The sequence below is a fragment of the Trichosurus vulpecula genome, chromosome 1 (assembly GCF_011100635.1).
Source record: "Trichosurus vulpecula isolate mTriVul1 chromosome 1, mTriVul1.pri, whole genome shotgun sequence".
Lineage (NCBI taxonomy): Eukaryota > Metazoa > Chordata > Mammalia > Diprotodontia > Phalangeridae > Trichosurus > Trichosurus vulpecula.
Window position 1 is genome coordinate 490,898,244 of NC_050573.1, and position 12,025 is coordinate 490,910,268.

The 12,025-nt window shown below is 39.7% G+C and overlaps 1 protein-coding gene across 1 annotated transcript; it reads right to left on the minus strand.

The window, feature by feature from the left end:
* Window positions 1-4,682: 4,682 nt before the first annotated feature.
* LOC118830579 (elongation factor 1-beta-like) lies at window positions 4,683-5,438 on the minus strand. Its single transcript, XM_036737452.1, has one exon. The coding sequence runs from the start codon at window positions 5,377-5,379 to the stop codon at window positions 4,702-4,704; it is 678 nt and encodes a 225-aa protein (XP_036593347.1). The 5' UTR covers window positions 5,380-5,438; the 3' UTR covers window positions 4,683-4,701.
* Between the last annotated feature and the right edge of the window lie 6,587 nt (window positions 5,439-12,025).

Genomic DNA, 12,025 nt, shown 5'->3' on the forward strand with positions numbered 1-12,025 from the left:
TTCTGATGTCTTCCTGATGTCATTGGTCCTCTTTGAGAATGAAGAGGAAAAAACTACAACTCTATTAAAGCAACTGAAAACTGAGAATTATCATTTACTTTGTGAATTGTTTCTTAGAAGCCTGAATGCAGGGCAGGGAACACTCATTCATTGGCACTTTGAATGCTTTTAAAATGTGTACAAAATAGTCCGGGGGGCGGGGTGTGTGAACAATTAGATGATCCCATTTATTGACTGAATAATTTAATTTACTTAAATCTCTAAATCAATTAATAAGTGAACAAAATGTGTCAGGGATGGTGCTGAGTGCTGGGAATACAAAGATGTACAAGAAATAGTCCCCGCCTTAAAGGATTTTATATTGTAACAGAGGAGATAAGATGTATATAGAACATATATATGCTCTGGGCTCACTCTCCCAATCTGACTTGTACTATAAAGTCAAGCCCCGAGAGCTCACCTATTTATTCTCCGCTCAGGGTTCTTTTGAGACCTTGAGGAGATGGGGGAGAGAGGTTGTGTACTATCATATACAAACCCCATCCAGTGTATCCTCCCATTTTCAAATGACCAGTTACCATCTCCATAATTATTCAACCAGTTAATGCCCCAGTATCTATCATTTTTACCTCTTGATCTCTGCTCAATATTGTTTAGGCAATCAGACCTTTCCCTGTTCTTCCCTTTTGGGATGCTAAGACGATCAAGTCTTCCCTTTGTTTGAATTGCTGGGAAACCTTTTGCTGTCTTTATTTTGGAATATTTCTCAGCTATTTCTCAGCACTGAGGCAATAAGGAGTCATTGGTTTGTATATGATGTGATAATGGGGATGGGGAACTTTCACACACCCAGCCTGGGTGAGGTCAGAGCCCTCAGGGCTCCAAACAGGATATAATTGAGGGGAGCTTGGTGTTTGACTTTTGGGGCTCACTCATGGAAGGAGTGTTGAGACTCTGGGCTGGCCATTGTAGCTGCCCCCCTGGCTTTGCTAACCCAGACCCATTGGTTCTTCTCTGGTAACTATGAATTGTGACTTGAATCAGAAGAGCGCTATCTGTTGATGTTTGTAATTTCTGTTTGTATTTGCCTTGAAGTTCAGGGGGCTGATCTTTTCCCCCTGAACTAAGTGAATAATATATACATGTCTGATTAAATTGAGATTGTTAACCCCTTTAAGTTGCTTTCCTTAGAAAAGCAGATAAAAGGACATGTGTTAGCAGCCCTTCTGTATGCTGGTTGTTGTTGGTCTTACACAGCTACAGTAGCTGCTGGCCAGATTGTTGCTACAAATAGCAGTGAAAAACTTAACATCGCTAGTTTTTACAAAAAGATATTTAATTAAAATTTCAAAACCAGGAACACAGTTCCTTCTGCCACCTCAGTCCCAATGAAGAATACACTCAAATTTTAAAAAGCTGATATTAAATATGTTCTCCTCCCAAGGTTACTTCTAGGTGTGGTATAGACGATGAATGAGTGGTTCACTTGATTATAAGACATGGTGACTTAGCTACTAGGTAAAGTCATTGGTGGACTGAGTTCAAACCAAGTGCTTCTCACAGCTGACTTGGATATTGTAGCTACTAGAAGATTTTGTTCTAAATGCTGGACATGGTTTTTCTAACCATTTGAAGCTCACAAACTTGTGATCTTGTCCATTCTATCTATGATATCCATTCAGCAAGGTAGCTAAAGAAGGAATACAACAGAAAGAGAAAAAACAAGAGGTGCCATGGGTTCACAACCACATGGTATCCTGAGTGTGGAGATAAAGCAGCCAGTGGCAGTTCCTGATACCTCTTTCCTCACCTAGGAGCTTATATCATTTATTCCTCCTCACACAAAAGCCATCAGGGTAAGAGGGAGAGCTTTCATCTGGCCATACATTTTTCTATGCACATGCTATCCTGGCTTAGCAATCAATTAAAAAAAATTTCATCACCACTCAGTAAAATAACAGGTAAGTCACAGAATACCTGCACATGATCTGAATCAGGCAGTAGTTCTCCATTACCCATTCCTGGACGCAGACTCACTAAGCCTCTGTGTTGTTATGCAGCCAGCAGAGAATGTTGAACATGCTCCAAGGACTATGGCTCCATTGCACAGTCCCCTCTTGCATACACACATAAGTATATGCAGCATACATACAAAATAAATACAAAGTATTTCTTTGTGGTTGTGTGTGGGAACACTAGAAGCTAGAGGGAAGAAAAAAGATGTCATATGGGAGGTGACTTCTGAGCTGAGCTTTGAGGAAAGCTAGAAGGATTCTAATAAGGAAGCAGCTGGGTGGTAGAACAGATAGAGTGGGCCTAGTGTCAGGAAGACCTGAGTTCAAATCTACCCTCAGAGACTTACTAGCCTCACCTCTTCCTTTTTCTTCCTTGCCCTCCCTCCGCCTCCTCCCCCCAAACCAACAGTAGTGCTCGATCATCTTGTTCTGTTCTGGGTTGACTCAGGCACCTTTTCTGGTAGTTTAGGTTTAATATTGGTACAAAAATAGACACTTGTAGGTCATCAATAGTTAACCAAAGTAGTTTTATTTAGCAATATCAGAAAAAGGATATTCAAGAAGGAGAGTCACTGAAGACACCTTGAGTTGATTCAGCTGAGCAAAGTTTATTGCTTCATTTGCCTATCATGATACACCAGCCACAAATCTGAGCACCCTTGGAGCTCCATAGGTTACTTTGTTCTCAGGTGATGAGGAGGAACATAGAATTAGGATGACCTCCCCAAACCCCTCCAAAACTTTTGTTGTATCTTGTAATGTTACTCTTCGCTTCTATGTTATTATTATTTGGAACTGCTATCTTATACCTAAGTTCAATCAAAAGGGATCACTTTGTTGCTTTGTGAATTGTCACAGAATGGAGTACTGCTTGTGAACCACCTCCACAAGTTAAACCTCACACCTGCGTTCTCTCTTCAGTGATCAAGAGGTGGACTTTGCAGAGGTGAGTGTAGTCCAAGAGCCATCGCAGCCTCCCTTTCACCAATCTGCACACATCACTCAAGCATGGAAGCATGCTTTGTACGTTAACTCATGATGGAAAAAAATTCTGTTAAGCAAATATAACCTAGTTTGAACTGAGCTTGAGACAACTCCTCTTTGTATATGCTCCTAGGACCCCTATTTAAGACACAAACCCTCCTAGGAATTCCTTAGCTCTAATAGTCATACTGGGATTCAAGACAGTCCAGGAGGATCATTCAGAACAGGACTGCTTATATCTCTCCCTGTCTCTCTGCCTTTGTCTCTGTCTCTCTGTAAATAAAGCCCCCTGTAAAGGAAAATAACTGTGTGTATACGCCATTTATCAGACTATGGGAATCCCCTGAAACCCATCTTTCATTCAAAGACAATAAACCTTGGCAAATAACTGTATTTCTTTGAGTTGAGCTTGCGACTGTATTTTATCTGCTTATTAATGATAATAATAGTAGTATTTACCAGACAGGACTGTTGTGAGGAAAGTACTTTGTAAACTATTAAGCACTAATTGAATGTGAGATAATACCAACATGACTCAGGACCTGTATAATGAATTTTATTATACAATAACATAAAAAGGTAATAGCTTTAGGCATTTTTGAAATAGAAAGGAAGATTTACTGGTACGCTAAAAGGCTCTACAAGTTCTTGCATCTGCTTTCTATAGCTTCTCTACCTTCACCTTCTTATGTTGTCAGCTATCACTTATCATGGCTGTCAATGTGGTTGGCTCTATCAACACTCCTTTTGATTTGCTGAGTCTATCTAAATGTGTAGTGTTCTAAACTGGGAAACCAGATAAGAAACTTGTTAGAGTCACGTCTTTTAAAAAAATAAGACCTTAGAGACTCACATATGGGTTTGGTCCATGAGCTTTAGAGTGCAAACATTGTGCAATCTATTGGGGCTGCTCAGAGGATATTTTTTCTTAACTTCTTGTCTTCCGTTGTGTTCTAGATGGCTGAGATTTATGGATAAATCACCTTTAGATAAGTGAAATATAATTACTTTCATAAAAAAGGAAGGAAAGAAGGAAGGAAAGAAGAAAGAAAGGAAGGAAGGGAGGGAGGGAGCGAAGGAGGAAGTAAGGAAGGAACTGGAGTTGATCAGAGAACTAGTCTGAGAATACTTATTATAAAGGCAAGAGAAGCAAGATTTTTTAAATGAAGTGGGCTATATAAAAGGTGTGAATGGTTTTGTTTGTTTGCTTTAGTATTTAACTTGGGATATTTTTTTAAAAGAATGAATGCAATAGAAAGAAGTCTTCCTTCTTTTCAATGTCAGAAAGGAGTGAGGGAAGGAAGGAAGGAAGGAAGGAAGGAATGGAAGGAAGGAATGGAAGGAGGGAGGGAGAGAGGAAAGAAAAAACATTTATTGGACATTTATCTTATGCAAAGTACTATGGTAAGGACTAGAGATACAAGCACAAGAAGAGGGAGCTGTCTGATTTGATAAGGAAGAACCTTTGTGTTCCCTAAGGAATGATAAAGTAGATCCACATGTGGTTAGATGAGAAATCATTAAATAAGAGTCAGAAGAAGAGAAGAGTAGTGTTGGTGACTCCTTGCTCAGAGTTACTGAGACAGCTATGCATCAACCTGAGAACAACAATAGGGAGGTCTGTTGTCATCCTGGAACACATATTTTTTTTTTTTGCTTGCAAATATTTTTATTTAAATGCCATTTTTGAGGATGCTAGGTTTTAGATTTTATTGAAGGCAGCAACATCCATAGATTTCACATAGTCTTCAAAGGCAGTTATCCGTTCCTCTAGCATATCTGTCCCAACTTCATCATCTTCAACTACACCTTGTATCTGAAGCTTCTTGATGCCATATCCCACTGAAACTAGTTTAGAAGATCCCCAGACCAAGCCATCTGCCTGAATGCTTCTGACACATTCCTCTAATTTTGCCATATCTGTCTCATCATCCCAAGGTTTTACATCCAGTAAGATAGAAGACTTGGCAACAATTGCAGGTTTTTTTGATTTCTTTGATTCATACTGAGCAAGGCGTTCTTCTCTTAGTTTCTTTGCTTCTTCACTTTCCTCCTCATCGTCAGACCCAAAGAGATCAATGTCATTATCATCTTTGCTATCTGTAGCTCCACTTCCAGTGGTATCTTCAACATCAGCAGGCCCATACTTGCCCAAAGCCTTCTTTATTCCTGGCAAGCTCGCCTTTTGCTTCTCGTAGGACTTGATGTGGTTATACCAACGGAGCGCATGGTACAGGTTGGCAGGTGGGGGGCCCGAGACAGCTTCAAATACTGCTATGTCAGCCTGGGATGGCACAAACCCTTCTATGTAGCTCTTGTCCGCTAGGAAGTCATTGAGGTGTTGCAGGCCCGCAGGTGTCTTGAGATCTCCGAAGCCCATGGTGGTGGTGGCGGTGGGAGGGACCGGGAAGAGGAGGAAGCGGCGGCGGCGGCGACGACGACGAAGGAACCGAGCACGGGGTAGGGAAGCAGCGCAGCTTGTGAACACGCTAACGCCGGCCGCCGACTGTAAAAAGGCTGGAACACATATTTAAGACATCAGAGAACCTCCCAAAGCTTGAAAAAACAAATGAATGCTGCCCAGCTTCTGGAGATTCACATGAGCACAAATGATAGTTCCAGAAGGAAGCTCAAAAGCATTGCCAAACATTACACAGTCTTGGGCAAGGAGCTGAAAACCATAGGAAAACTGGTTTTGTTTCCATCCCTGTTAATCCATTGAAAGTAAAGGATGCCTAAGAGAAAACTTTCACTACAAAGTGAAACAGTTGGCCAAGATGATGGTGCCTGAGAATGATCTTTGAATTTCTGAATTTTGGCTTAAAAGATGAGAATACTGGGCTTCTGTCCTGAGGTGTGGCATGCCTAGTGAAAGCTGTTAGAATGTATTTGTCTTGTGTCTTGTAAATCTAATCAGAGCTAATTGAAAGCAAAAAGGATGGGAGAGGAAGAAAACTGCTTTCTTATGTAAGTCTACTAAGTTAGCTACCATAGGTAGTAGCTATGATGAAGAAAAAATAGTTGTTAAGACACCCAGAGGTTCACAGGAAGTAAAATCTAAGAAATGAACTCATAGGAAATTGCTTGATCTCAAATGTCTATGCAAAAACGGACAACATTTTAGGCAACAGGGACACAGAACTAAAGGTCCTAAGATAAGTAGGTACATTTGACTTCAAAGTTATTACTGAGACTTGGAGTAATGAAATGCATTACTGGGATATAGCTCTGGACAGGTATACCTAATTCAACAAGTAAAAGCAGATGGGATAACATTTTCTATTAAAAGATAGACACATATAAATAAACTGAGAGATGAAGGGAAAAGATGGGAAACACTGGAGAGATAAATCATTGTAGAGAGAAAGACATGGTTCTGTCATTGGAGTATACTAGGTACCATATGGCAAGAGAAAAGGGACAGGAAGTTCAGAAAAATAAGGTTAAAAGCCTGTCACAGAAGCACGATTTTTGGTAGTGATGGGAAGCTTCAGTTATCCATCTCCCTCTCTCTCTCTCTCTCTCTCTCTCTCTCTCCTTCCTTCCCTCCCTCCTCTCTCCCCTAATAATGGCAAGAGAAGCAGGATTTAAAAATTAAGTGGGCTATATAGAGAGTTATGTGAATGTTCATTTCCTCCTTTCTTTCATCCCTCCTTTCCTTCCTTCATCCCTCTGAAAGGATAGCAGCTAATGATGTCTTGACCTGTCTTAAAGATAATTTAATACTTCAAAAGGTAGAGGAAACATCACGGGGCAAATTCTGTTCCGTATCTGATTTTTACTAACAAAGAATTTACTGTTGGGTTAAAATGGTGGGAACCTTGTAGCAAAGTGATCAATACCTTTTAGAGTTTGTGCTAAAGAAGGAAAGGAAAATCAGAAGAAGGAAAGGCAGGATTCCCTGAATAGAAATTTGATAGGGGAAGGAAGCAGACCAAAGCAGGGGGAGATATTCAAAAAGTACTAGATTCTAAAAACACAAAGAGAAATAATTTTGCTGAAGAAGAAAAAAATAGTTGTAATCTGAAGAGACCTATGTGAATGCCAAGAGAATTGACCAACCATGTTTGATTTTTAAAAGATACATACAGAAGAAGATGGCAGGACAGAGGATTGATAACAAAACAAAACAACAAAAAAAGGATGTAATGGCTTAGTCTCAATAGTTCTAGTACTACTAAAGTTTAGAAGAAGCTGAGCTACACAACAAAAGTTAAAGAAAACAAAAAGTTGAATTTTTGTTATTGTTTGTTATTGTCGTTTGTCTAAAACAAAGAAAAAGAGGAAGATGAAGTGTCAGGTGGATGGGAGAATGGGGAAGAGGAGAGCTGTTCAGCTCTTATTTTGCTTCCATTTTCTCTGCTGAAGGCGATGATCTTTAGCCTGGAAAGGCTAATATGAAATCGGTACCCAATAAGGAGAGAACACTGTGTAGAGTACACTCAGCTGTAGTAGACCAATCCAAGTCTCTGTGCTCAAATGTGCCATATTCTTGGGCACTAAATGAACAAGCAGATGTGATTCTTATGATATTTGAAAAAATTTTAGACAGTGAGAGAAATACTGGATAAGGGTGAATGTTGTCCTGACTTTAAAAATGGAAGGCGTGTGTGTGTGTGTGTGTGTGTGTGTGTGTGTGTGTGACTCCTACTCTGATGTCTGTGTTTGTCTGTCTATCTATACAATTACCCTCTGTCTGGTGAGCCACATGAAAACAAAATGTTAGTTCCAGAAAGAAGCTTGAAAGCATTGCCAAACATTACACGATCTTCAGCAAGGAGCTGAAAGAACTCTCTCTCTCTTTATCTCTCTGTGTCTCTCTGTCTCTCTGTCCCTCCTCCTCCTCCTTTTCCTCCTCTTTCCCTTTCCCTCTTCTCCCCACCCCTCTCTCCCTCTCTTTCTCCATATGTACACACACATATAGATAGGTATATATATACATTATATATGTATTTATGTGCATATATACATATATAAGCACATGTAAGAGTATTACTCATATATGAGCATATACACATATAGACATACATATACATATATATCAGAGCAAGAGTATTACTCATATATGAATATATGCCAGAGTAAAAGTAACATTCATATATGAGTATATTGATATCTACTTATCAGAGTAAGAGTATTACTCATATATATATAATATACGTACATATGCACATATACTCATACATAACAGAATAATAATATTACTCTTATGAGAGTATTAGATATGTTTATGAATATTTCCTATATATATGTATATAAAATTCTCTTCTAGTTTTTTAAAAATAAGGACATTTATCCCCTTTTCCAGTGTTGTGGTACCTATCTGTCTATCTATCAGCAAGCTGATTTATATTCCTGGCAAAACTCTAAACATACAGCAAAGAAAGAATTGATCATAAAAAGCCAGCATCACTTTAAGAACAGGTCACATCAAACAAACCTTTTTTCCCCTTTTTTGACAGGGCTATTATATCTACAAGGATAGATTAGGTGGATTCTATAAATAAGGTCTACTTACATTTTAACAAAGCACTTGATAAAACATCCCATGCTATTTTGGCAGGGAAGGAGGATGGAGCAACGTGCTAGATGATAGTACAATTAGATGGATTTGAAGCTGATTGAATTCTAGACTCAGAGAATAATCATTAATGATTTGATATCACCTTGGCTGGAGCTCTTCTGTGGAGTGCTCCTGGGATCACTGCTTGGCTTTGTGCTGTTTGACATCTTTATCAACAACTTGGGTAAAGGCATTGGGGTGATGTTTATCTTATTTATAGATGACACAAAACTGTGAAGCATGACTGACATACTTGATGCAGTTAGACTCTAACAAGGTCCAACAGGTTAGACGCTAAATTGAAGCTAATAACAAGAAATTTAAAAGGCATAATATATAAATATGCACTTGAGTTTTAAAAAAAATAACAAGCATAACAGAAAGTAGAGGGGACATGGTCAGATAGCAGTTTATCTGTGAAATATATGGAGGTTGTAGTGGATTTCAAGTGCAATTGGTATAATACGGCAAACCAAAAACAAACCCCAAAACTAATGTGACCTTGGATTGTACCAAGAGCTGTAGTTTCTACGACTATGGAATTAATATCCTCCCCTCTGTCCTAATCAGGCAACATTTGGAGTTTTGTATTCGATCCTGTAACAGCAAGCATCCTAGCACACCCAGGGTGGCCTGCTAGGACAGGTTCTTTGATCTTCTTTTCTTAAAGGAAAGACAACTTTAAGGGAGTCTACAATCTTACTTTAATTACATTCACTAGTTCAGGGGAAAGGTCAGCACCCTAAAGGTGGAAAAAATACGAGCAGAGAGAAAATACAAGCAGAGAATTTAGCACAGAAATCAATAGACAAGGCTCCAACTCTCTGAACAAAGTAATACAACCACCTGCATATACCACCGGATTGGGGGGAGCACCACTACATTTGAGTAGTCAGGGCCTCTTAACAAAATGGCTACTCAGAGTCCTGTCCAGGGAATCAAAAGATCCTTCCCATGAGCAAGCCCCCAAAGCAAAAAACCAATCTCAGAATATATATATATATACACTTCTCAGAGCCAGAAGGCATCACAACCCTTGTGAGTTAGTGCCTAATTAGCTTAGTACCAAAAGGTGTGAAAGCCTTCCTACAAGCAAGCCTCACCTAAGCAAGCTTCCCTTTAGGCAAGTTCCTCTCCCAATGGACTTTATGTGATTCAGGATGTAGCACAGCTGTGTTTCAACACATGTGGTCACATAGGCCTATTAATGGAAGGGGAAGATCTTCCTATTCCATCAACTTTGCAGATACAAAATGAAATAATTTGAGAAGGACCCTGATGAATTGTAAAGCATCCAAATGAGGGTAAACAAGATGGTGAAGAGTCTTGATTCCATTATGAATAAGAACTCGTTGAAGAAACTAGGGGCATTTAGATTCCCAGCTTCCCAACTGAAAGATCAGTAAGGAAATAAAGGCTATTTTCAGATATATTAAGGGCTTTCAAGTGGAAGAGGGATTAGATTTGTTCCCGTTGGCCAAAGAGAGAAGAGCCAGAATCAAAGATCAGAAGTTACACGGAGGGAAATTTAGGGTAAATGAAATGAAAAACTCCCTAACAATTAGAGCTATCCAAAAGCGGAATGGGCTTCCTCCGCACATGGGGGGTTCCTTTGTGCTGAAAGTTATAAATAGAGGTTGAATGAGCACGTAATGGGCATGTTGTAGTGGGAATTCTTTTTTTTTTTCATGTGTGCATAGGACTAGATGGTCACTGAGGTCTGCAGTTCTGATTCCATCATTATCCTTCTACCTTTGTGATTATTCTTGTTTAGTCTGTTGCTCAATCGTCATCCATTTCCTGTTCTCTAGTCATGGATATACTCCAAGACTCTATCTCTTCCCTTCTCTCTTTACACTCTCTCAGTGATCTCATTAGTCCCCTTCCCATGGGTTCAGCTATGATCTCTGTATAGATGACTCTCAGATCTATATAATCAGCCCAAATCTCACTCTTGGACTCTATCACCAGCCTCCTACTGGATATCTCTAACTGAATGTCCTAAAGGAATCTCAAATACTACATATTCAAAACAGAACTCATTACCTTCTCTTCCCCTGCCCCAACCTAACTCACTCCTCCTCCTCCAGGTTTCCCTATTTTGTTGAAGGCATTCCATCCTTTCAGTCACCCAGACTTCCAAATTCAAAATCATTCTCTACTCTTCCCTCTCCCCAACCCCCCATATTCAAACAATTGCCAAGTCCAATTGATTCTACTTCCATAACAATTCAGTTAGTGAAAAACTTCATTGAATTCCTGGTGGAAAAACTCTAACAGATGATCCTTGTCACTCATACCACGTCCAATGATAAGGCCACGTAATAAGAAGTACCACTGCTATCTTCTCAAAGCTGAACTAATTTATCCACCACACTTAATCTGACCTCCTTGCCAGCTGTGACTCGGGATGTACATTTCAAAATGTTGAGAAGGAGGCCTGCACTCTGATGGTAAGGCTAATCATTGAGTACAGAGTGACTCCCTCAAAAAAGGCTAAAAGAACTGTGTGGGAACGAAGGGTTAATAACATCCACCTGGTGGCACAAACTGGGATGAAGTGAGGTGGGAGTGTAGGCAGAGGAAACTATCATCCTCTGGAGTGAGAGAATCAAAGACTGCTTTTTTACTGGATGAGATGCAAGGGTCATATTTTCACTCTGTATAGTTCCTCTTGTGATTCTAGCCATTGTCCCTTGAATGGTAAGCAGGGTGGGCTCCAGGTTACACTGCAAGTTAGCACAGACACCCTTCTAATTTCCTTCAATCTGCCTCACCTATGACAAAACTTTGTCCTCCTCTGATTCCTCTTCCTTTGGATCATCTTCTTCAAAAGTCTGAAGGATTATATCAATAGCCTTGTATAACCACATTGCCCTCAATTTCTTCCTTCCAGAGCAAGTATGTGTGTGTTTGGGGAGGGGGTTGTTGCAAAGGAATTGTTTGTAAGGTTATTGATGCCTCCGAGTGTTACACGTGTGTCCACCTGTCCAATATAATGCATCTTGAAGATTCTGGCCTTCCTTCAATCTTCAACTCTAGTCCTTAGAGATGGTTCCCTTCATTGAGTCCTTTGGTCCAGGATAACCCCCTCTATAAAATAGTAAAACTGATCATTCAAGATCTGCATTTCTTGTCCTTATGTCTGCTTATATTTTCGTTCTTTTCTCCTCAATCAAGGCAGGGGTTTAGTGCTGTTGTCAACATATCACTAGAGCTTTTCAAATAGCCTCCTTCACTGATAGTCCTGGTTCTGCCCAAGACCAATTTGACCTTTTGTCTATGCAGAACGATGTAGTATGTTGTCATGGCACAAAAGGGAAATTGTAGATAAATGATTCTACACTAGAAATTGCCTTCTACTATCTCTTTCTCTTGACTTTAGTAATCATCTGTTTCTTTCTTTTTGCCTCAGCAACCACAAGATGTTCAAAATTCTACATTCAGGAAACTGCATCCTTTA

Excerpts from the sequence above, each read along its gene's own strand:
- LOC118830579 (XM_036737452.1), bottom strand. The coding sequence starts at position 5,379 with ATGGGCTTCGGAGATCTCAAGACACCTGCGGGCCTGCAACACCTCAAT.